Source organism: Mesoplodon mirus (genome assembly GCF_964341445.2).
Source record: "Mesoplodon mirus genome assembly, chromosome: 10".
NCBI classification, from domain to species: domain Eukaryota; kingdom Metazoa; phylum Chordata; class Mammalia; order Artiodactyla; family Ziphiidae; genus Mesoplodon; species Mesoplodon mirus.
The window spans coordinates 47865304-47888359 of NC_138986.1; the positions used below are offsets into that span (position 1 = coordinate 47865304).

Sequence of the window (23056 nt, forward strand, 5' to 3'; positions counted from 1 at the left end):
GAAAGGCTCCGCAGCCTTCATTTGAGCATTTGAAATGCTGCTGCTGTTGCCTTAATGCACCAAGATGCATAAAGTACTGTAAGTAACTGAATCAAGTGAGAACTGTTTCTGTTTAAGGCAGAAGAAAGCAGATTACCTGGCCCCTGGGGATAAAGGACCTTCATTAACTTGATTGGGACCTGGGGGTAGGGATGAGCCGTCCTGACCTAATGAATTTAGCTGGTCACCCTGTTTTCACTTAAAAACCAAGAGCCTTCAGTCAGACCGTCCTGGAGTGTGGTGAGGAGGATTTTCTTCCTGTAACTGTAAGGGTGAAAATAATTATTTGTTCCACAGCTGCATTGTGTCACTCTCTTCTTTGTTCCGTTTGATTAAATTTGTGTAAAGGAAGAGAATCTCTGTGGCCATCAGTGTTGAATAAACTGCTAGGTTGACCCTTTAGCCAATTAAAACATGTATTGAGCGGTTGTTGTTTAACCAGCCTTAGGCAAGGTACTGTGGAGAAGATCAGTATAAAACATGGTCTCCAACCTCAAAGGATTTACATTCTATTTAAGGGAAGACGAAATAACTAGTAGAGAGATGTGTTGGAAACATGGGCGTGGCAGTACTGGTTGAGTGTTTGGGGTCTGGAGCCAGACTCCCTTGGCTCAAATCCCAGTTCCACCATTTACATGCATCCTTTGGCATATCGTTTTACCTCTGTTCCGTTTTCTCATCTGTAGAACAGGACCGTTATTGGTATCTGCCTCGTATGTGTAAAGCACTTCGCATGACACTTGACACTTAGCAAGCACTCAATATATGTCTAGCTATTGTGGGAGCTACTATTGTCAAGCATTAAACTGTTGTTTATAGCACTGATTCCCAAGAGCCCTGGTGAGAACGATGAAGGCTGGAGTAGTCACAGGTGGCTTGATGAGGCAGGTGGGACTTGAGCTGAGCAGGCTTTAGCTAAGCAGGCGGAAGGAGAGATGACATTTAGGGTATGTTAGTGTAGAAGAGGCAAGTTCATGGTTATGCTGAGTGCAGGGTACAGGTTACGGGAAAGCAAACTAAGCTAGAGTAACTGTGTGTTTGGGGCAGCAAGAACCAAAGTTGAATAGATATGTGGGTCCTAGAAAACTGGGTGGGGGATTTTGACTTAATGCAGTAGGGAACGCACTGTATGGTTGCCAGGGAGGCAGCTGTGGACGTTAGGAAGCTGAGGTTTAAAAGGATTAATTGGGGCTTCCCTGGTGGCTCAGTGGTTGAGTCCGCCTGCCGATGCAGGGGACACGGGTTCGTGCCCCGGTCTGGGAAGATCCCACATGCCGTGGAGCAGCTGGGCCCGTGAGCCATGGCCGCTGAGCCTGCGCGTCCGGAGCCTGTGCTCCGCAACGGGAGAGACCACAACAGTGAGAGGCCCGCGTACCGCAAAAAAAAAAAAAAAAAAAAAAAAAAAGGATTAATTGGAAAGACAGTGAGCTGAAGGCAGGGTACCATGGCTTGAGGACCAGAGGGATGAGGACCCAAATCAGGTTTTGGCAGAGAACTTAAACAGGAAAGGGAAAGTTTGAGAGACTTGTCAAAGAGGGAAACAAGAGGCCTTGTTGGTGGATTGGATATTGGGTTTAAGGAGAGGGAGAAGTCCCAACCGGCTTTCAGGTTTTTCACCTTGAAGCCTGGCAGAGTAGGAATCTGACCCCCAGAAAAGGGATAGTAGAAAGGAACTCCATTTGCATCCTAGAATATTAAAGTGAGAATCAACTTTGTCAGTCATCTAGTAAAATTTTCCACCTACAAGAATTTCTTTTATAACAAACTGTCTTATGCATAGTAAAATGATTTAATGAAAAATAAATTTAGATTTGTAGTTGCCACCTTTGAGATAAAGGCGGGACATCCTAGAGGCTTTGTCCCTTAGACGTTTGCAAATTGAGAACCAAGACTTCAGATGAAAGACAGAGTCTGTCCAGTGTTTCCCGCCCAGTTCACACAGAGATGCCGGGCAGGGTTAGTCATGAGAGAGGGCATGTTCCCCTGGGGAATCAGCAGAGAGAACGGTCTACAGCACTTAGGCCTCTAGCACACTTGGAATTAGTGAGAGGGAGACTGAGGAAAAGCCTACAGCAGAGACAAGAGAAATGCCTAAAAAGAAAGGAAGAGCATCAGGGAAGAATAAACTCAGAAAAGATCATTCATTTCTTGTAGAAATATTTGAGCTTTACAAAGTGTTTGAGTATGCTAAGTTTCACTCCTTTGTTTCTGAGATGATTTGTACTACCCAAATGTGAAACGTGTGCTAAATAGCACAAATGTGACTAGAGCCACAAGTTAAATAAACATGATGACAGAAGTGACAATAGGCACATCATCTACCCCAGGGGCCCCCAACCCCCGGCCCGGTATCAGTCTGAGGCCTGTTAGGAACCGGGCCTCACAGCAGGAGGTGAGCAGCGGACGAGCTTGCGAAGCTTCATCTGCTGCTCCCCCAATGCTGGCATCACCACCTGAACTATCCCCCCTCCCCCACCCCAGTCCGTGGAAAAATTGTCTTCCACGAAACTGGTTCCTGGTGCCAAAAAGGTTGGGGACCGCTGATCTACCTAATTGCTAATAGACATCCACAGGCCTTGAAATGTCATGATGCTTTTCAAGAGTTTTGAAAAGTCAAAATGCTTTTCACATTCTGGCTCATCACAGATCATTCTCTAGGTAATAACGTGTTATTTCCATGTTTTAAAGACAAGGAGAGGGTGAGGTAGAGGATGCTCACAGGCCCCAGTGGCTCCCCACCACACCCAGGTGGGATCCGGAGTCCTTAGTGTGACTTGAAGAACCCACAAAATCTGTGCTTGTAGCCCATTTTATTCTTCTTTATAGCACTTGTCGCTGTCTGACATATATAATGGCCATTCGTTTATTTTATCTCCTTCCCAAGCTAGCCTGCAGGCCCCCTGAGAGCAGGAGGTTGCATTCACTATGGTAGCCCCAGCACTAAGGACCATGCCAGGCACATAGGAAACTCCAGAAATACTTATGGTAGGAAGAGAGAGAACAAAACCAGTCCAGCAGGGGTGGAGTCTTTTGTTGTCTTGTGGACAAACTTTGATAACTGAATAAATCCACAACTCTCTCCTTTCTCTTACTTAAAACATGGATGGTTGTTGACCTTACTCTAAAGAAGACCAGTGAGGTTGAATGATTGCTATCCAGTCACCTGCTTCCATCCCAGTCTGTTAAAAAAAAAAGGATTTTCCACTTTGTTTTGCTGTGAATGCTCCAAGGCCTCTGGCCACCTTGTCTTTCTGTGGCTCTTACCCCCCAGGCCCCTCAGAGAGCCAAGTCCAAGATCCCCGCCACCTCAGACAGGTTCACTCAGACCCAAAGGGGTTCTGAACACACTTCATCTGACACTAAAATCAGGGTTTTTCCAGGTGTTTTTAAGTTTCAGCAGTGTGTGACAGATGCTTTTCTACTGTAGTTGACAGTTGTCAAACACTTAAAAGCGCATCCAGATGGTTATAGACAGTGACACTGGTCACCGAGGACAAGGCGAGGACTCGCCAGAGAGCAGGAAACTGATAATAAGCCCCATAGGGAACCGAGGTTGTTCAGCCTGGAAGGGAAGGCCGGATGGGCTAATCAGTGTCCAGTCACTCATTCATTCAGCACCCCCTTATCTAGTGCCTTCTGTGCACGAGGCACTGGGCTCAGTACTGGAGACAGGGTGGCCATCCAGAAAGACAGGCGCCGGCCCCCAAGGACAGTATCTATTGGAGAAAAACGCACCTCTGACAGCTCACATGCTTACTGCACTTAAATGGTAACAGCTGCAAAGAACCAGACACTCTGGCAGTGCAGAGCTAGGGCAACTGCCTCAGTCTTAGTGCCCGGGCCAGGGTTCCCGTGCCAGAAGCACTTAGGCCAGGAACAAAGGAAAGCAGGAGTCAACCATGGGGCAGGAGCAGGGTGGGACTTGCGGCAAAGGCAACAGCCTGCCTGGAGGCCCTGCAGCAGGAAGGACGGTCAGAGAAGGTCATGGGGCCAGTGAGGCAACAGAGGAGGTGAGGCCCAGGATAACAGGAGGAGGCTGGGGAGTGGGAAGGAGGGACCAGAGTGTGCATGGGGGCCCAAGTGGAAGGCAGTGCAGGAAGGAGGCAGGTGGCAGGGAGCAAGTGAGGACTGGAGTGCAGGTAGTGAAGATGAAGAGGGACAGACACCTTCAAGGGTGTGAAGTCGACTCAATGTGGATGACGCTAAAGCGCCATGAAGCTCTGTCAAGCTCGTCTAGGTAGGCTCCGTGCTGCTTATCTGAGTGCACAGTGAAGAACCAGTAGACACGGCCTCCAGAAGGAGGATTCTCAGCGTTCTGGTGTCCTCACTTAGGCAGCTTACAAGGCAGCAAACACTGAAAAAGCAGCAGAATCGTGGGGAGGATACATTTTGGATATTGTGTTTGAGAGGCTCTATGAGGTCCCAGTGGAGGCCCTGAGGAGGGAATTGGTTTTACGGGTCAGGAACTCAGGAAGGGAGGTCCTATCGGATGATACAAATGCAGGCATCACTGGAGTCAGGATAGTTGTTGAAGCCACGAGAGTAGAATCCCCCTGTTGGTCCCAACGCTGATGCCCACTCGTTTCACATCTCCGGAGACTTTAGAGAAGCAGGCGTGAGGTATCTATAAGAAATGATTATTTAAAACACTGCTGTGTTTACTCGACACAGAAAATGATTTAGCCTGAAGCTAGCTGGTCCTCTTGCTATTCTGGGAGGTAAATGACCCAAGTACAAAGATACTCTACCTGTAGAGTGGTTCCAGGACCTGGGCCCCAGTGACAGCACCAAGTCAGGCTTTCAGCAATGAGTTCACCTTGGGAAGTTGGTAAAATCTGCAGACACTGCCTGGAAAACACCAGTGGAAAAGCTGCTTTCCAGTCCATACATAAATACATATAGATTATGTGTGGCCTTTGTCTATTGGCTTAAAAGAATCCTAAACTGTTTAATTCAGTAAGAAATAAAAACTAGAGTGATGATAATTTCCGTATTTTTTAGTTCACCTAAACATTGAACAAGCACACTAAGGGTTTCCAGGTCCTTCACAGCCTGTGGTATCAGTGGCACAGATCATCATACCTGCATCGGCTGCTGTTATTTCCTCCAGTGAAGTACAAAGGAGAGGAAATTGTGTTGGCATCTAATCCTGCTCCCAAACAAGAGGATTTCAGGCAGAACAAATCAGCTAGTTACATGACAACACCAAGTTCATTGTGGTGTAGGTGTCCTGACATTGTCCCCTTTTTTCTACAAATCCATACCAATTAGAAGACAACTTTGATCCTGGCTTTATGCCTGCTGTGATATCTATGAAAAAATCTGAGGGAGGAGAACTTTATTTTGAAGGAAAAGGCAATGTTTACACCTAGGAGGTCCTTCCTTCCAGGCTTCTGAGGTTTCCTAACTTTACCCAAGGAGAGAGCCCATCCAGCCCCCAGCAGGGTGGTATCCTGGGCAACCTTAGGGATGCTGTTCTCAGAGACCGGGATTTGCAGTGTGCAACCACACGGCCATTTGCAGAGACCCCTGCCCAAGCCCCAGGTGAGCTCTCCCTGATGTGGAGCTGCATCTGTGCCCTCAGGAGGGGGGAAACGAAAATGAGGGGAAATTGAGGTAATGAGATGAGTAGAAGAGTGAGCATTGATTAGTTCTTCTCAGTTGAAACCTCACTTAATCACTAACAGCTTATCAAGTGCTTTAATTTAACATTTTGTCTTCCTTGAAACTGTGAGTTATCTTTAGAGAACCTTCTTTTGTCAAAAGTGGCTGCTATTTGGGGTCCAAAACAAAGTAGGGGAAATCAGACAAAGACATTCTTCATTTTTTCCCCTCCAAAATGTATTAGGTATAAATACATTGTTTATCTTAGAAAGAAAACTAATGCAAAATAAATTTATGTAAGTAAGCTCCTGCTCACAAGTCAAAGCACATATCTACAAATGATTTCCTATCAGAGATCCATTACAACCTTTGTTTCAACTTATATTTTGAAGGTTTATATATTATAGTTCTTGTTGTAGATGATACAATGAGAAAATAATAAAGCAGACTAGCACAACTGACTGATATATTGATAATTGCTTCTTTTTAATCTGAAATTATGAAATCTTCTCTCAGAAAATCCAAAATGACTTTATCCCAATTTTAAATAGTTTACTTTCAGCAACACTCACATCTTGAGCAATGTGGAGTGATTCCAAGAAGGGAAGAAAGGCTTTTTTTGCTTGTCATTTTATTTGCAGGATTTGTGTCTGCACAGTGGAGAAAAATGTTTTATTTGCTTCGGAGACAGACATAGATTTCCAAGCCATTTGGCTCAAGAGATGGTTTAAATAGGAATGAATTTAATATACCTTTAATTCTCTGAAATAAGAGAATTCCAGCTGAGGTTTGGTCCAGGGCAAAGTCGGCTCTCGACACTGAAGAAAATCTATCACATTAATCCCAGAGGCTCAGAGTCCAAAGCTGCGTGAACAGAATGCTGGAGGATAGGAAGTGTGAGAAGAATGCTTTGAAAGAAACTTTAAAAACAAAATGACTGTTCAGAGAATACCAGACCTTGCAACACTTAAGCAAAGATATAAGTAATTATGCTTGAGAAACATAGCTAATTAAAAATAACTCGATGCATAAAAGGAAGAAAAACTATAGAATAACTTCTCTGCTCCAGTGTTAATGTGAGATACAATGGAATAAAATAGTAGGATTTATTTTTTAATTTCATTTCACACGGGCATAGAAGAGATGGAGAGGAAAATTATATTGCCAGAAAATGCCAGGGTAGATTTGCTGAAGGTGTTATCATGTACTGTATTTAAGACAAAAATCTAATTGCTGTAATTTATCATAACCTCTGGTTATTAAAACACTGCTAATTCAAAGATTTTAATCATTTGCCAGTTTTACACATAATGGCTTTTCATAGAAGATACTGTGAAAATTTCTCATTTTGTCAGCCTTTGTATGATTTTTTTTTTAGGAGTTCCTAAGTAAAACTAACATGCTTTAAACATATAATTGTGTTTACATCACTAATAAAAATTGCCTGTGTTTCCCTTATAGTTTGTTCAATGAAATATCTGAAACTGCTTTATCATTGCTGAGCCTAATGTGTGAGAGTGCAGGCTGCTGAATCAATTTTAATTCCCCATATATACATCTCGCTTCAGAAGAAGCAGGGTGGACCCCACCCTTCCTTTTTGATTAGAGAAAGGATTCTTTTAATCGGAGACATTTGAGAGAAAAGATTCTACTCACTTTGGCACAAAATTTGCTTCTTGGTCTTGAGAAATCAGACTCATAAGACAGTCATTGAGATAAAACCACTGTTTAAAAACAAACATTAGATACTACCCTGTCTGGCTGGTAGGAGAAAGGTAGGGAGGTAAGCAAGGGATCATACAGTGCAGAAGAAAAACCTATCCCAGAATTAAAGGTGGCCACTATCAGGGGAAAGGGTGGAAGGAAGAAAGAGAGTGTACAGGGGAAGTAGCCAGAGGCAAAGTCATTTCTCTGCTGTAGATTTAGGAGGCATTGGGGAAATACAGCCCATCTCAGCATAACACCTGGGCGGCAGCAAATGGTCTCCACCCTGAGAGAAGCGTGGTGGCTTGATCTGGTTTTTATGTACCTCAGTAAGAGCAGACTATGGTCTTACATACTAAAGGATTCTTGAGAATAGCAGTATGATTTAATACTATGTGTATTTATTAAAATATAACTTTATTTGAAAGCAAAAGAAAAAATATATAGTTTCCTAAATCACAAGTTAGCCTTACCTCCAGACCAAGCCTATGTCTTTCAATAGATTTGTAGATTCACGTTCTAAAGGCCAGAACTTTGATGGGACTTGCTTAAGGTCACAGAGCCAGAAGCAGACCCCACAGCTGCTCAGTCCTAGTCTGTGTCCTGTCCCCGCTCCTTCCCATCCTCCTCTCTGAAGCTGGTCCCAGGAAAGCACTTCCACCTGCTCTTCCTTCCCAGCCCCACGCCCGGCGCCATGCTCTCTGCCTGACAAGTAACCGGGTGTTCTTCCTGCAGGTGCAAAGTTCCCCATTAAGTGGACAGCCCCCGAAGCAGCCCTGTACGGGAGGTTCACAATCAAGTCTGACGTGTGGTCTTTTGGAATCTTACTTACAGAGCTGGTCACCAAAGGAAGAGTTCCGTACCCAGGTAAGGGCAGGGCACAGCAGAAATGGGCCTGGGTGGATGCTCTCCCAGAACCATTTGGGGAACCTTCACCCTGTTTGCCTTCTAAGCCCCATCCTCAGCTTTCTGCCAAGCATGAGTTTGAAGCACATGGACAGGTATTTAGCCAGAGAAAAGCAGAAGTGGGAGCCCCTGTGGTATGTAGACAAGCAGCCACCGTGAATCGTGTGCCAGGATTAATGCAGTTAGTAGCTGGTGAATGCTTCAGCCCACCCCAGTTCATGGGTTCTCTCCCCTGTCAGTAAGAGTGTGGGTCCCTGGCTCCCAGGGCAGAAATGTCACTGGCAGAACCTCTGCCCAAATGGAATTTGCAGACACTTCTGAGAAAGAGGAGAAAAGCCATCACTGCTTTCTGATTACCCTGTAGCACTGACCCATGGAGTGAACCTGGCAGGAAGATGTCAGGACCTGCCCTCTCTGCAGGCCCTGCTCCAGATGGCCAGAGACAGCAGAGGCACATGGGAAACGCAATTTAGAAGACACTCACTGCACGTTTCTTGGTTTTGTTTTTTGTGGGGGGTTTTATTTGTTTTTTGCGGGGGGTTGTTTTTTGGCCATGCCATGTGCCTTGCAGGCCAGGAATTGAACCCGGGCCACGATAGTGAAAGCCCAGCATCCTAACCACTAGGCCACCAGGGAACTCCCTCACTGCACATTTCTGAACAGTTAAAATATGCTCTACAAAAGCAAGTATAGTGTAAAGACGTTGGAGATTCTTAAGCCCTGGAATTTTTCTGGATTATCAGAGTCATGCTCTCCAAAGAAACCATGGGTTTTAGGTTATTCTCGCTTGAATTCATTAATTTAGACAGATGGTGACATGAAGGATACTCATGCCATTTTACCTCCACGCTTTAGTGGTTATAGCGCAGGGACGATCTGCTTTCTGAAATGTTAAGGACGTATTTTTCAGTTACTGTTGAGTGAAGAAAGAACCTAGCTCCCCATCATTCCCTGCCTGAGAAAGGAGCTTTTAAAAATAAAAAAGCAGCGACAGAAACGATAGTGGAGATTAATGAGGAATTGAGGGCTCTTGCAAATCCTAGGTTTGTAATCGTATCTTTGCAGTCAGAGGAGCCGGAGAGGGCCGATTAATTTGTAATCCCTTTGTTCCCTTTTTATGATTGTTTCTGGTCATCTTGGGAGCATGCAGAGAAGTAAAGAAGATCTCTTTCTGGGTTGGTCGTAGCCTCAGGACTCCTAGGAGAGCCAGGTTGGCGCGGAGGCAAAGTTGACAAATTCCCTGTCTCTGAAGCACCAGCACTGGGCAGTGGGAGCTGCGGGCAGAAGGCAGTTTTATTGGTGCTGTGGCGACTGCTGCCCCCAGCATGCACCAAGTGGGCAGCTGCTCTGGGCCGCCCTGGAGGGGCCTGGAGCACAGCACGGACATTTTTGAATTGCTCCTCAAGGGGGAGAATGTGCGGGTCTCGGGATTTTGAAGATGTGCAGGCACCTCTTTTTTTATTGTCTGAATTTTGAATGAATCTCTTCCAGAGTCCCCCAAGTTTCCAGCCACCCGATGTGTTAAATGCAGCTGTGGGGGAAGGTTAATGTTTTGCGTTTCTGTGAAGCCTTTCCTTCCAGGAAGACAAAGCTGCTTTTTGTTTCTCAGGGTCACACGCAGAAACCAAGACAAAAGAGGGAGGGGGGCAGCAGCCTCGGAGAAGGAAGGCAGGTGTGTGTTTCTGAGGGAGAGTCTTTTGTCAAGTTTGGTTTTGGCGTAAAGGAAGCGGCCTCACTTTACAACTTAGGCTAGGATTTTCATTCATTCCGCGTAGCGTCAGTAAGTGTGACCATGCCTGGCATTTTGCTCGACCTGGGAAATAAATATAAACAAGGCATTCATACTCTCAGCAAGCACTGATGAGAATGGTCCTCAAGCAAGATGCTGTTTTAGTGGCTGGAGCTAGAACAGTGAGCAAAGAAATGAATTCAGTCCCCTGCACTCAGAGCTTACAGTCAGATGGATAAAGTGTGCATCAAATCCAGGAAGAAATCAGCCTTTTTTCTTACTTCTCTATCATTAGAGGAGATCATCTTCGAGGGATGGAGTACTTGAACTCACCCACCGTGGGCCCCCAGTCTTAATTCTGATAATGGGAGAGGGGCCCCTGATTCAGGTATCTGCATACAGCAGGTCCTGAGAAGGGCCTTTCACTCAGAATCCTGTGAGGATGGCAAAGGAGTTTGACAGGGGAACCAAGTCCACTTTGTTGCGCGTAGTTACACACTCTGAGCAACTGCTGACGTGCCGGGGGCTTTGATAGCCACCGTAATTCTGCGAGGGCGGCAGAGAGAAGGGGCCACGACTGGGAAGCTTCACGGAGAAGAAGGCACGTGGGGTTTCCCCCTCAAGTTGAGGAAGAGGGTCCCAGACAAGGACGGGCATGTGGAAGGGCGCCCGCTCAAGGAGCCGCAGGCTTAGTCTGCGGTGAAGGCCGTGAGGCAGGGGTACCCGGACCAGAAGCTGGAAAGCCTGGCCAGAGCCCGTCGTGAGGGGCCTGGTGCTGCCACAGGGAGGCCTGGCCAGTCTGCAGTGGTGGCCGGGGGGCCGTGTCAGCGAGGGCGTGATGGGAGCCACGGAAAGTTGTTCCCTGACCTGCCCCTGGCCGTGGATGCTGCTTGTTTTTGTTCCTTAACACAGCTGTAATCACATTTAATTGGACTTCTGAATCTCACAGTACACTCTTCTTGAGGGATCCCTTTTACGGAGAGGGATTCCAATTATAGGATGATTACCTTAATGAAGAAGAACAACTGCTAAGGAGCAGACAGTCATTCAGCTTCACCCAGTGTCGCCATGGAAGGAAGGCCCTTCCTGTCCGCGTTCTCGCCGTCTGTTGGTGCGACCGCGCGGGCAGTGTGTGCCGAGGGGCTGCTTCTCCGCTGCCCTGAGTCCTCGTGCCTGTGGACAGCACCCAGGACAGATCCCTAGTCCCCTTCCACCGTGATTTCCATCCTGACTTCTCAATGCAGTTATTTCTCAGTTGGCTAGAATGTATTTTCAAGTAATTCTTGTTTCAAGAGCAGTAGGTGGAGATACATTTTTCTGAACTCTTTCATACCCGAGAGTGGCTTTCTGTCACCTTCACACACAGGAAAGTTACTTCGGCTGGTGGTGAGGATGGGGGTCAAGGGGGAAGGGAAAGTGACTTCCCCACTGCCCCATGGTGGGCTGTCCTCCTCTGGTGCAGTGACCCCCTTTCATAGAATTTCCCGCTTCCGGTCTCTCCCCCCTTCCCCTCCCTCACCATTCTATCACTGTCACCACCAGAGTTATCCTGGAAGACACAGACCCGCTTATCCTACTCTACTAGTTAGCAAGCCCATGGCTTCCCCTTGCCTTCCAGATAAACTCCAGAAGCCTTTGACTGGCATAGTCCTTCATACCTCTTCCCTTCAGTCATTCCACAAATGTTTATTGAATACCTACTATATGCCAGGTACTGTTGAGGCCCCAGGAGTGTAGCTGTGAACCAAAAGACAAAAACTGTCCTCCTGAGCTTTTCATTCCTTAGAGGAGACAGACAATAACACAAATAAGCAAAACGTATTCAGCACTGGCTGGTGGTGATGGGTAAGGAGAAGACTACAACGGGGAAGGGCACAGAGGGTAGCAAGGGAGGACCTCCCCAGGAAGATGACATCTGAGGCAGCGAGGCTCAGGGTCGATACCTGGGGGAGGAGCCTCCCTTCAGAGGCAACCGGAGCACAGAGGCCCTGGAGAACTGCCGCGAGGCCCATGTGTCTAGGGCAGAGGGAGCAGGAGGGCCAAGAGGCCCCAGGCAGATCGGTAGGGTCTTCCTGGGTCACGGTGAGGACTTTTGCTTTCACTGTTAGTGAGATGAGGAGTGAGTGATGGGTGTTGAGCGGGCGACGTGACCAGACCTGATTTCTTGCCGCTTGCCAACACTTCGCACCAAGAGATCTCTCTCAGACACGCGAGTCTCTCTTCTCAGTTCCACTCCCTGCCTCCGAATCCTTCAAAGCCCGGCCCAAACGCCCACCCCCTCCTTTGTGTAGCCTTCTCCATGTCCCTTCCTGGGTTGCACCTTCTGCTTGCTTCCATGCCGCTGGGTACATCTCTGCTGAAACCCTTGTCTTTGTGTCTCTATTTCCCAGTAGCTCTGAACTCTGAGAAGGGGGCTCCTTTCACGTGTTCCCCATGCCCAGCACAGTGTCTGCCCCATAGTACACTCTCAGGAAGTCTAAGTGAATGCATGGATGCATGCATGGATGCATGGATGCATGCATGGATGCATGCATGGATGGATATAGGCAGGGGGGAGAAAAGATCATGCCTATGAGACTTTTAAAACAAGACTTTGCCCATAGCCTGCAAAGCCTTTCAGCTCTATTTCGTCATCTCCACAAATAACTATAGCATGTTTTTTCCCAGCCACAAAGTAGCCTCTGTCCTCAAAGTTGTTCTGAGAAATTGACCCCGTGATCAGTTCAGACACCGTGTCCCAGCACCGTTCTAGGGAGAATGTCCCGGCCATTCAGTGCCCCGGCTCTCAACTGACCAGCTGCTTTGGGAATTCAGCAGGATCTGACAAAGCAGGAACATTCTCTTAAGTGTATCACATTTATTCATCCATTTGAAGCACTTTCAACTCTTTTAACAACTGACAGCTGCCTGACTTCCGTGAATGCATCTAGTCCGTTGATAATGACTTGAAGAGGAAGATAAAGAGTGAATGTGTACGTTTTCCTTAGAGAATTAGAAGTCTCCCCACCTCTGTCCTCCCTCTGCCTTACTCGGATGCCTCAGACAGAGCCTGAACAGTAGACTTAAATTCCTCTGGGTTCAGCAGCCCGTCATTGTCGCCTGCGCTCTTCTCCCCACTGTGCCCAGCGTGATGACAGGAGCAGGTTTCTCTTGGGGTGGGAAGAAGTTAGGGCTCTGCAGCCAGGAGAATGGGAGGAGGTGGGATGAACCTTGGAATCTCAGCCAAGGATGCTTTGTCCTCCCTGCCCCCATCCACAGTCTGCAGGCTTTTTCTTTCAGCTCCTGGTGTTCCCTCCAGAGGGAATCCTTCCTGGAATGCCCAGGAGTCGTGTTGTCACCTCCCCCCACGAGGTTTCTCTTGGCCAGTGTGGCAGGTGAAGGCGAGAGGGCGGGAGGAGAGGGCAGTTCTTCCCTCTGTGCGTTTCCGCGGCCTTCCCGGTGGGCACCCTTACCCTCACTGTCCCTTTTTCACGTTTCTGGGACAAAGGAGCTGTTCGTGGTACTACTGTATTATCAACTTTAAACAACCTTTGCCTGTTATGGCACCTGAATAGCTGTCATTTCTGTATTTATTAACAGAGTGGGCTTAATAAAAACAGCGGTCCTGAGCTTATCTGGTTAAGATGCGGAAAGAGAAACAAAACTAGTCATCGTTGTGCCTTCTCAAGGTCACTCCTTTATGTTCAACTATACTCGTGGAGCAACATCTACCTGCCCCAAATCTGTACTTTGATCTCATAACCGAAACCTAACTTGAAGCGTCCCAGTTGTAGCCCGGTAAGATAACTAGAGCACACGGTGGTCTGAAAGCACGCTCTCGGGCTGAGCAAGCACCATTACCTGTGCCCTCCTTCCTTCCGCTCTCCCGGCACTCCCAGAAGTGCTCAGCAGACAAGTAAACAGAAGGGCTTTTTCCAGGGTTTACGCAGAGAAGCCAGGGGGAGCCTCTGACGGAAACCCTTAGGCACAATAGAGTCTAATTTCGTTTCAACGGAAAGCTCGGTTTGCTAAAGTAACCTGGATATCTGGGAACCTGAGCATCATTCCCATTGTCAATGTGCTTAATTATAAACATGGCACAAAAATCCAGGTTCTCGCAACCCCTAGTCCAATCCAGATGCAAACCTGAACGGGTAACAGTGAAGATCCCCTATTGTATAGAGATGGCCCCTCGGAGATCCATATTAGGAAGCTGCACAAACGGAGAGCTATAAAGCCCAACACCTTCCGTCCATAGAAGACATTTGTTTTTAAAGAGCAAAAAGCACAGTGAATGTGGAGGTATTCTCTTGACAGGTGGAGAAACTGAGGCCAGGGGAAGTCGAGTCACCTGCTGAGAGACACAGAGTCGAAGTAGTGAAGTGGCTCTGACAATGAAAATGAATTGTTTTCTTCCCTAAAGAATCCAAAAGACAAGTGAGGAGACTCAACCGAGTTAATGTCTAGCTCAAGGAAGAGGAATAGGAAAGTGTAAAAGAAAAGGAGGGAAGGGGAAAAAAGGAGAGAGGGAAGGGAAACACACACACGTGGAAGCAGACCTTGTTGGCTACCATACGTAGTAAGGGTTGCAAAGTGAGAGTTGCAAACTGGACCTTAATTCGGGAACCTCGAGGAAGCCAGCAGCGTGATTTGGAAGGATAATATGGTCACAGTGGCAGGAAGCGAATGCAGTCCACTCGGCCAGAGAAGCTCAGCTGCAGGGTTTGGGGCAGACCAACTGGAAAGGATGCTACCAGTGACCACGTTTGAGAGCCTGAAATGCAGAGTGACAGGAGGCCCTCATGGAAGATGCAGGGAAGAGCAATTTGAAAAACAAACCCCAGCACAGCAGACTACGCGGATTTTCTGTGAACTGAGGCCCACTGGGTTGTGCCCTGTGAGAGTGACCAGTGGAAATGGCTCACTGACCCCAGGGAGAGCAGGAAGGTAAGGAACTGCTGAGGTGGAAGCAAAGGAGGGCAGGCTGGAGTGAAAACAGCGCGTCTGCTCGCTGGCCGCCAAGCCCTGTGCCCCTTCTCTGACGCAGAGGTGGGGGACCAGGCAACACACCCTGGGGGGCTTTGTGGCTGCGACACTTCCCACGGTGAGACACCACCGGCTGGTGGAGACCACCCTCCTATTGAAAAACAGTCTCTACTGCAGCTTCCACTGAGAACTGTTGGTGACAAAGTTTCCATAAAACATACACCATATTTTAAAGTTTCTATCTTTTCTGTTTCTCCCCTGGCCTTCTCCCCACGGAAGAAGGAAGAAAAAGGCAGAACATTCCCAGGCACCCTCCTCCACCGCCACCCCCGTCCCTGCCCACCCCTCCGTCTGCTTCCTCAATTGGAAGCAAGATAACGAAGATTCTTCTCTTCCAGTGTCCCGTGTCCCTCAGGACTCTGCTGACCGCCCTGGCACTCAGTCTTGTGTGTGTTCCCTTCCCAGTCCCTGGCCCTCACCTCCCAGGTGTTGGATAAAACCAATGTCTTGGGAAAAGTGGCTAAAAAGAGGGGAAGTAACAGTTTTCTTTGTGACAAAAATATGAAGCCATCTAAAAAGAAAGCATGAAATAATAGTATAAAGAGGAACATCCATTTTTGCTAAAAAGAAATTCTTAAATATGATTTTCCAAAGTTCTTAGAGCCAAGAGTACTATTTTTTAAAAAATAGGAACACAACCCACTTACTCAGACTGTTGTTTGTGAAATAAAAACTGACCCAAGCCTTGCTGAGTGGGCATCTCTTGGTAGCGCGATTACTGCTGCCGAGGCCCATCGTGAAGGTGCCGGGTCCACTTCTGGCTTGTGGTTGGTTGGAAAAGAGCCAGCCCTATTCACATTGTCATTGTCAGGCAAGTGCGTTGTCTTATATCCCACTTTTCCAACAAAGCTGACGTTGGTACGTTTCTCTTTGGCCTGGTGCGTGGAATCGGTTTTGTGTGCTCCCCATGCCTGGGGAGCCTGGGGAGCGGCATGAGAGGGGAAAGAGGAGAAGCGGGAAGAGGGTGCAAGCAGAAAGGAAGTGGAGAGTGTGCACGGGAGCTGGCGGCGAGGCTGCCGGTGCCCTGTCCCACGTGGGCCAACGTCCAGTTCCGTCCCTGGTCACAGCTGCCTAGGAAGCAGGCTGCCTCAGGAGACACTACATGCTGAGGGTCAAGCTGCTGCATCCACTGTGTCCCAGGCTCAGGCAGAGCACTAGAAAAACAGGCTTGACCCAAGTGGCCAATTAAACTTTCCACTGGTGGAGACTGAATCAAGAGTTTCTAAAATATACATGCAGTCTTTGCATTTGAGTAGTTTGTTTTTCAAGGACATGCAACATTTACTGACATAGGGCCATGGAGCAATAGGAGAATGATTAGTTAAACTCCGTGGTGTGGTTTTGGGTGGTCTCAGTGCCAGAATAAAGCATTAGAAGGCATTTGGGGGTGGGTTGTACCACCTCCAGCAGGGCCTGTCACACCTTCCGAGGTTTTAGACCTTCCACCTGTGGCTTCTGAGATACTGGTATTATGAAACCAAGGTCTGTACTGAAATACAAAGCAGACGCTTTGGGGAAGGCCAGTCCCGATATGTGCTTACGCTCTCTCCCTAACCCTTTTGGGGCGGCTGGAATGTGGTGGTTGCTGCCACTCCTCATGCTGGAGTGTCCCAGTCAAAACCCTTGGGACTGGATGTGCCTCAGAGTCTGACTCATTTGTTTTTGGTTTTTTTTAGAAAGCCCATACAGTGCTTAGACCATAATTTATATAACACTCTAGGAGAGTCTGGGGCTGCACTCTGTGTTCAAACACATTCTTACTTCTATAGCGATATGTATGAATGAGGAGAAACAGTCGATAGCCTCACACCAGGTCAGGCTTTACGGCCGAATGAGGTGAGTTCGGATCAATTTTGCTGCCAAGTGAGTTTCCGAAACTGTTGCTTTGCAGAGCTTGTTGGATTTGGGGATCGTGGATAAGGACATGCTGGTCCCTGTCCCATGCCCTGGTTTGTCCAGAGCGCTGCAGGACACTCCAGTGTCTCCCCTTGCTTCCAGCTCCCCATTCCATCCCGAGTTGTCAAAATGAGTTTTCAGTAGCTGGAAGAGGATTTAAGGTAATAAGCCTCAGAGCTGACTGAACATCCAACTGAAGTGGGCCCCTGTGAAGACAGGCATGGTGCAGAGGCAGGGGACCCAGATTCACTCACCGAGCCTCTCTCACTAAAATAAGGGTCACCCCCGAAATGTGACCAAGGTTCTATTAGAATAATTAAATTGAAGGCCTACTTCAACACAGCAGGAATAATACACGGATTTTATCCCCTCAAGGAATTACAGTGGCAGAGAATAAGAAAGCATCCTGAAAGGGTTCGGGTAAGCACGTGACTGACAGGGCTGTGCTTGACAGCCACGGGAGCCGGGATCAACCCAGCTCCAAAAGCAACAACAAAGAGAACTGACAACAGATCCCAAAGTCTGAGTGTCCCCTACTCAGGAGGACAGGGTTGTGACCTGGGCCCAGCTGCTCTGGCCAGGCTTACAGGGTTCTAGCCAGCAGGTTGCCACCTCCTCCAGCATTAAAGGGAGCTGCTACATGTATGCGCTGTGTCCTGCTGATTACATCCCTGAGAGCTGGGGGAAGAAATCTGGGTTTCTGAATGGCTGGATCTCGGGCCCTCGCTTTTGTAAATTAACTGGGTCAGAAGTTGGAGAGGATTATAGGCTCAGGGCCAAGGAGCAGCCCAAACATACAAGGGCTTGGCAGGCAATGGCAGAACATGATATGGCAGAAAAGGGAAGGAAAACCAGAGAAGAGAGCCTGGCAGTGATTGGGAAAGGGGTCAGGGCATTCGGCTCACCCCAAGTGTGGTATTTCCTGTTCTGTCAAGAAGGCCAACGTGCAGGGAGATTGCATTCTCCAGAGGGTTAGCAATCTCCCAGAATGTCTCCTGTTAGCTCCAGGCATCCTGATGTTTCACTATCAGGCAGCTCCCCCGGAGGGTCGCAAAGGTCTCCAATGATGGATGGCCTGTCCAAGGTCATCAGTAAACACAGACGCCCTGTCTCCCCATCGCCGTCATCAAACCTCAGGGCACCTAGGGGTCGCTGGGCTGGATGGTGCCCAGCGTGGTGGCGTGATGTCAGATCTCAGACAGCGGGGCACCAAGAGCTTGCCCAGGCACGAGGACAGCCAATTTATGAAGTTCATCAACGGAGCTCATGGGTCCTGTGAACAAAGGCCAGTTTATTTTTCATTCCGTGGATTTGTTTTTATCTGCTTCACTCATATTTTTCTCAGTTTAATTGAAGTGTAATTTACATACAGTAGAATTCAACAGTTTTAAGAATTCAGTGAGTTTTGACAAACATACAGAGTCACACCTCCACATACAGGATATAGAACATGCGTTGGCAGACTGCAGCCCGTGGGCCAAATCCGGCTCCCACCCTGTTTTTGTTTTGTACCTTTTTAGAGTTGTAGAAAAATAAATAAAATGAAGAATATGCGACAGAGACCGTATGCAGCCCACAGCACCTAAAATCTTTACCATCTGGCCTTTACGGGGATGGTTTGCTGATACAGAATGTTTCTATCACTCCTTGGTGTTCCCTGCGGCCCCTCTGCAGGATTCCCCTCCCCCTCCCCCTCCCCCCTGGCAACCACTGATCTGCTTTCTATCACTGTAGTTTTACCTTTTCTAGAATTTCATATAAATGAAATCACACAGTATGTTGCCTTTTGTGTCTGGCTTCTTTCACTTATAATGCTTTTGAGATTCATCCTCTGGGGCTTTGCGTGTGTCAGTAGTGGGGTCCTTTTTTATTTCTGAGTGGTGTGATAGCCCATTAAAGACAGGGTCTAATTTAAGACAGCCCTCAACATGTTTTAACCACCCGCAGGCTCCAAGTAGAAGAAAGAGGAGGTGCAGGGGCGGTGGCCATGGCCGGGCAGCCCGGCGCACCCGCTCTCATGGGCCTTGTCTTTGCAGGCATGAACAACCGGGAGGTGCTGGAGCAAGTGGAGCGTGGCTACAGGATGCCCTGTCCGCAGGACTGCCCCATCTCCCTCCATGAGCTCATGATCCACTGCTGGAAAAAGGACCCCGAAGAGCGGCCCACTTTCGAGTACTTGCAGGGCTTCCTGGAAGACTACTTCACCGCCACAGAGCCCCAGTATCAGCCTGGTGAAAACCTGTAAGACCTGGGTCTGCAGAGAGAGGCCTGGTCCAAGAGGCTTCCCCGCCCCCTCCCCATTAGCTTTCAATTCCGTAGCCAGCTGCTCCGAGCAGAGCAGCGAGAACTGTCCAGGATCAGATTGCATGTGACTCTGAAGCTGACGAACTTCCATGGCCCTCATTAATGACACTTGTCCCCAAATCCGAACCTCCTCTGTGAAGCATACGAGACAGAACCTTGTTATTTCTCAGACTTTGGAAAATGCGTTGTATCGATGTTATGTAACAGGCCAAACCTCTGTTCAGTGTAAATACTTATTCCAGTGCCAACGATCCTAGTGCTTTCCTTTTTTTAAAATGCAAATCCTATGTGATTTTAACTCTGTCTTCACCTGATTCAACTAAAAAAAAAGTATTATTTTCCAAAAGTGGCCTCTTTGTCTAAAACAATAAAATTTTTTTTCATGTTTTAACAAAAACCAACCAGGACAGGTGTTTGTTTTTTTTCTTTTTTATAAATATGAATATATATAATATATACATCCCTGTACATACACCATGTGGGTGCGAACGTGGAGACCGTGGCCGATGCGGGCCACAGAGCTTCGGGACCCAGAGTGAGGATTTGACTGGAAAATCAGCATAAAAGCACCGGTGTTATTCTGAAAACCAGTGGCCTCATTCTTTGGCTTTTGCAAAACATGATTTGACTTTTTTTTTTTTTTTAATTTGGATTGCACTTTTTTGGTTCATGACTGTGCCTGTAGGTGGCTGTTACTTTGACTCTTTTCAGCAGCGTCCCCCGCCCCAGCTGAATTCACAAGTTCTGTTTCCAGTATTTGCTTCGACTTACTATGATTTGATCTTGAAACTTAAAAGTGAGCCTCTTTAAAGCAAGCAAGTGGCCAATACTACCAGGGGAACTAGAAGATGGATACCACACAAACTTCTTGTATAAAACATGAATGCTGAAATGTTTCCAACTTTTTAAATTTAATAAACCTTGTAACCACATTTAAATGGTCTAAAACCCATAGCACTGTAGTCGCGGCAACCTGCTAAACTTTCTCATTCAACTAACCCTTACGGGAAGGTGAGGGTGGGAGGTCGTACATTTCCCATTGTAAAATAAGTGTTTGAATGTCCTGTACTGCTAATGAAATGACTTTCTCTATGTCCAAGGGTCCTCCAGTGAAATAACTATGCACTACTTTACATCTCATGGGGAAGCACAAAAAAAAAGTATGACATTTTTAGTTGCTGTTTGTACCAACCTTGAATTACGTATGTTTAACAAGTCAAAAACCCTATTTCTATTGAGTTTTTAATACTGAGTGGCAACTCTGAAGTCTTAATTCCTTTTTTGTTATGATTTCTTTGTGAGTTTACATTTTTAAGTTGTTTAACTTTCTTAATTTAGTAATTAAAAAGAGAGCATTTTACATTTGAATTTTTTTTTGTTCATTTGTTTAAATCATGGTAGGTACTCTAGGAGTGACATATCTGTCCCATACCAAGTGGTAAGGAGTCACCTGGAGAATTTAACCATTGTGCAATGATTTCCAAATGACAGAAACATTCAGAACACCTGGAGTGGGGGTTTTTTCCCCCCCAAGAAAGGCTGGGCTATTGTCTAGTTAATTCAGAGGATTGTTAAAGCAAAACTAGGCATACCTTAACATTTTAATTTATCAGGCATTTTTGCTAACTAAAATTTTCTGTGTCCCACTTGTAGGAGAAGAGACAATTGCAAGAAGAATCTTTCTTGTCCTGGAGTCAATACATATGTTTCCCAGTGTCCCTCCACCCCTGTAATGAAGTCGCTCAGCAGGGGAACAGCCTGGTGTTGCAGAAGGGCAGTAGGTGGACTGGGCCAACAGGCCGGGCCTGGCTCCGTACTCATTCAGCTGCACGCATTCAACAGCCACCTGGAATCTCTCCCTTTCAGGTCCTGTCTGTAGAAATGAGGGAGTTGGATGAGATTTGCTATAGGCTCCTACATCTGAGATCCTGGGATTCTAAGATCACTGATGACGTGTAGAATTACACAAAGAGGACAGTTTTCTTGCTGAAATAGCCTTTATATTTAGAAAGTTTCTGACATTTTTTAAGTGAAACAGGAATTTTCTGGCTAACCAAGTTTTCGTGGTATTGGTTTTGGTATTAATACAATTGCTAAATTGATAAAATTTCAAAGATCTTGTTACATACAATTATCACAATACTGGGCAATTTATTAACACACTCTAGATATTTTTAAAGATATAACTTTGTTTTTCATCTTCACAACCCAGTAGGTCGGATAATTTTCAAGTACTCTCTGGGGGACTTTTGTGTTTGTTTTTGACTTGGTCATTCAAAAAGATCTGAAAAAGTCATAACAGCCTGTTTTAAACAGATTTTTAAAGGAAAGCAGTCTCTTCAAAGTATAGCCTTCAATTCATCAATTGAGTTAACTGTGGATTCTCTCCCATGAAGCAGAACTCAAGACTTGGGTTAACTTGAGGACACACTTATGAAATGCAGCTCGCTGGAACCGTTCAGAAACAGAGTAGGGTTGCAGACTAAAGGGAAAAGAGTAGCTATAAATATGAAGAAATCAGAGACATTTCAGGTTTTTTCTTCCAAGAAACTTATGTGATGCCAAGAGATCTTGCCGAGGCAGACCAGTCCAGGCAAATGAAACACCACCTCCAGGGAGTCCCAGCACCTCCCAGGAAGCCTCCCTCCCTCGAAAGTTTTAGAAGTTTGGGAAACTTCTAAAACTTTTTGGTTAGTGCATTTAGGAAACTAAATGCACTAACCAAAAAGTTCTCTTTTTTTTTTTTTTTTTTTTTTTTTTTTTTCAAAAAGTTCTCTTGTATCTTGAAAGGTGCCTTAGCTGCACGTGATGGTGAGATATTTTTTTGTCTTTCGTAACCTGGCAGTAAGTGAGGACCTGCCCTGTCCCCTGAGGAGAGCTGGCGTCTAGCATTGCTCTGCTTCATAGGGAGGCTTCCTAATAATCGAGTTCTTTTTACTTCCTTTTTTTTTGTTTAATTGGGGTATAGGTGTTTTACAATGTTGTATTAGTTTCTACTGTACAGCGAAGTGAGGTAGGGTCCCCTGTGCTGTACAGCAGGTTCTGATTCGTTATCTATTTTATACATATTGGTGTATATATGTCAATCCCAATCTCCCAATTCATCTTTTTACTTTCTTAAAATCAAATAATAAACCTACTGGAGAAGACAACTTGCCAAAGCTCAGATGGTGTAAATGAGACAAAGTGATTTCTGTTCCCCTGTGCTCACTCCTCACACTGTCCTCCGAGTCCGCTTTGTTCACAGCATACTGAAGGGCCTGGAGGACCAGAGAGAGGACCAGTAGATACAGGGCCTCCCCCGTGTTAGGGCATCAAGGTGTAGACTGAAGCCAATGATGTATTCCTCTCTACCTCGTGCATGGCGAAGAAAGGTGTGTAAGGACCCAGGCATTTCCACAAGATAAGTTAAATGTATTCGTAGTCCTTCAAATACAGCCACACAACTGAAGATTCCCTGACAAGCGCCAGAGGGTGTTTACCTGCCTCGAGAAAGACAGGAATCCTCCTGTGGTTAAATCTTGGCACCAGAGGACTTTTCTAGTTGTACTGGAGCTGCAAAATTTTTATCTGAAATTTCCTATGGGACTTTAAGAATGTATACTGTATTAATTGGAATAGTTCTTTCATGAGTCCTGAAGAAGGTAAAGTTTTCAGCGCAATGCAGAGGAGGATGGCACTGAAGCCCGCTGCATGAGGCATGGCATCTGCTCCTTTGTCATGGCTCCAGACAAGAGAACCTCACTTGACATAATAGGCATTTCCTAACAAGTTGCACTGAGATAACATGGAGGGAGGGAAGGAGGTAAGGGAGGGAGGGAGGGAGGGAGGGAGGGAGGAAATAATTCC

At 46.7% G+C, this 23056-nt stretch overlaps 1 protein-coding gene across 3 annotated transcripts in view; it reads left to right on the forward strand.

Moving 5' to 3' along the window:
* The window catches only part of FYN (FYN proto-oncogene, Src family tyrosine kinase), a 211467-nt gene extending 190512 nt beyond the window's left edge, over positions 1-20955 (forward strand). For 2 of the 3 annotated variants that reach the window (XM_082634122.1, XM_082634121.1), the window contains 2 exons: positions 8083-8214; positions 18940-20575. In XM_082634122.1, the coding sequence (XP_082490248.1) occupies positions 8083-8214; positions 18940-19148 (341 nt within the window). In that variant the 3' untranslated portion in view covers positions 19149-20575. Of the gene's footprint in view, positions 1-8082; positions 8215-18939; positions 20576-20860 lie in introns of those variants that run through there. The other variant, XM_082634123.1, reaches the window with a different exon arrangement.
* Positions 20956-23056: the final 2101 nt, after the last annotated feature.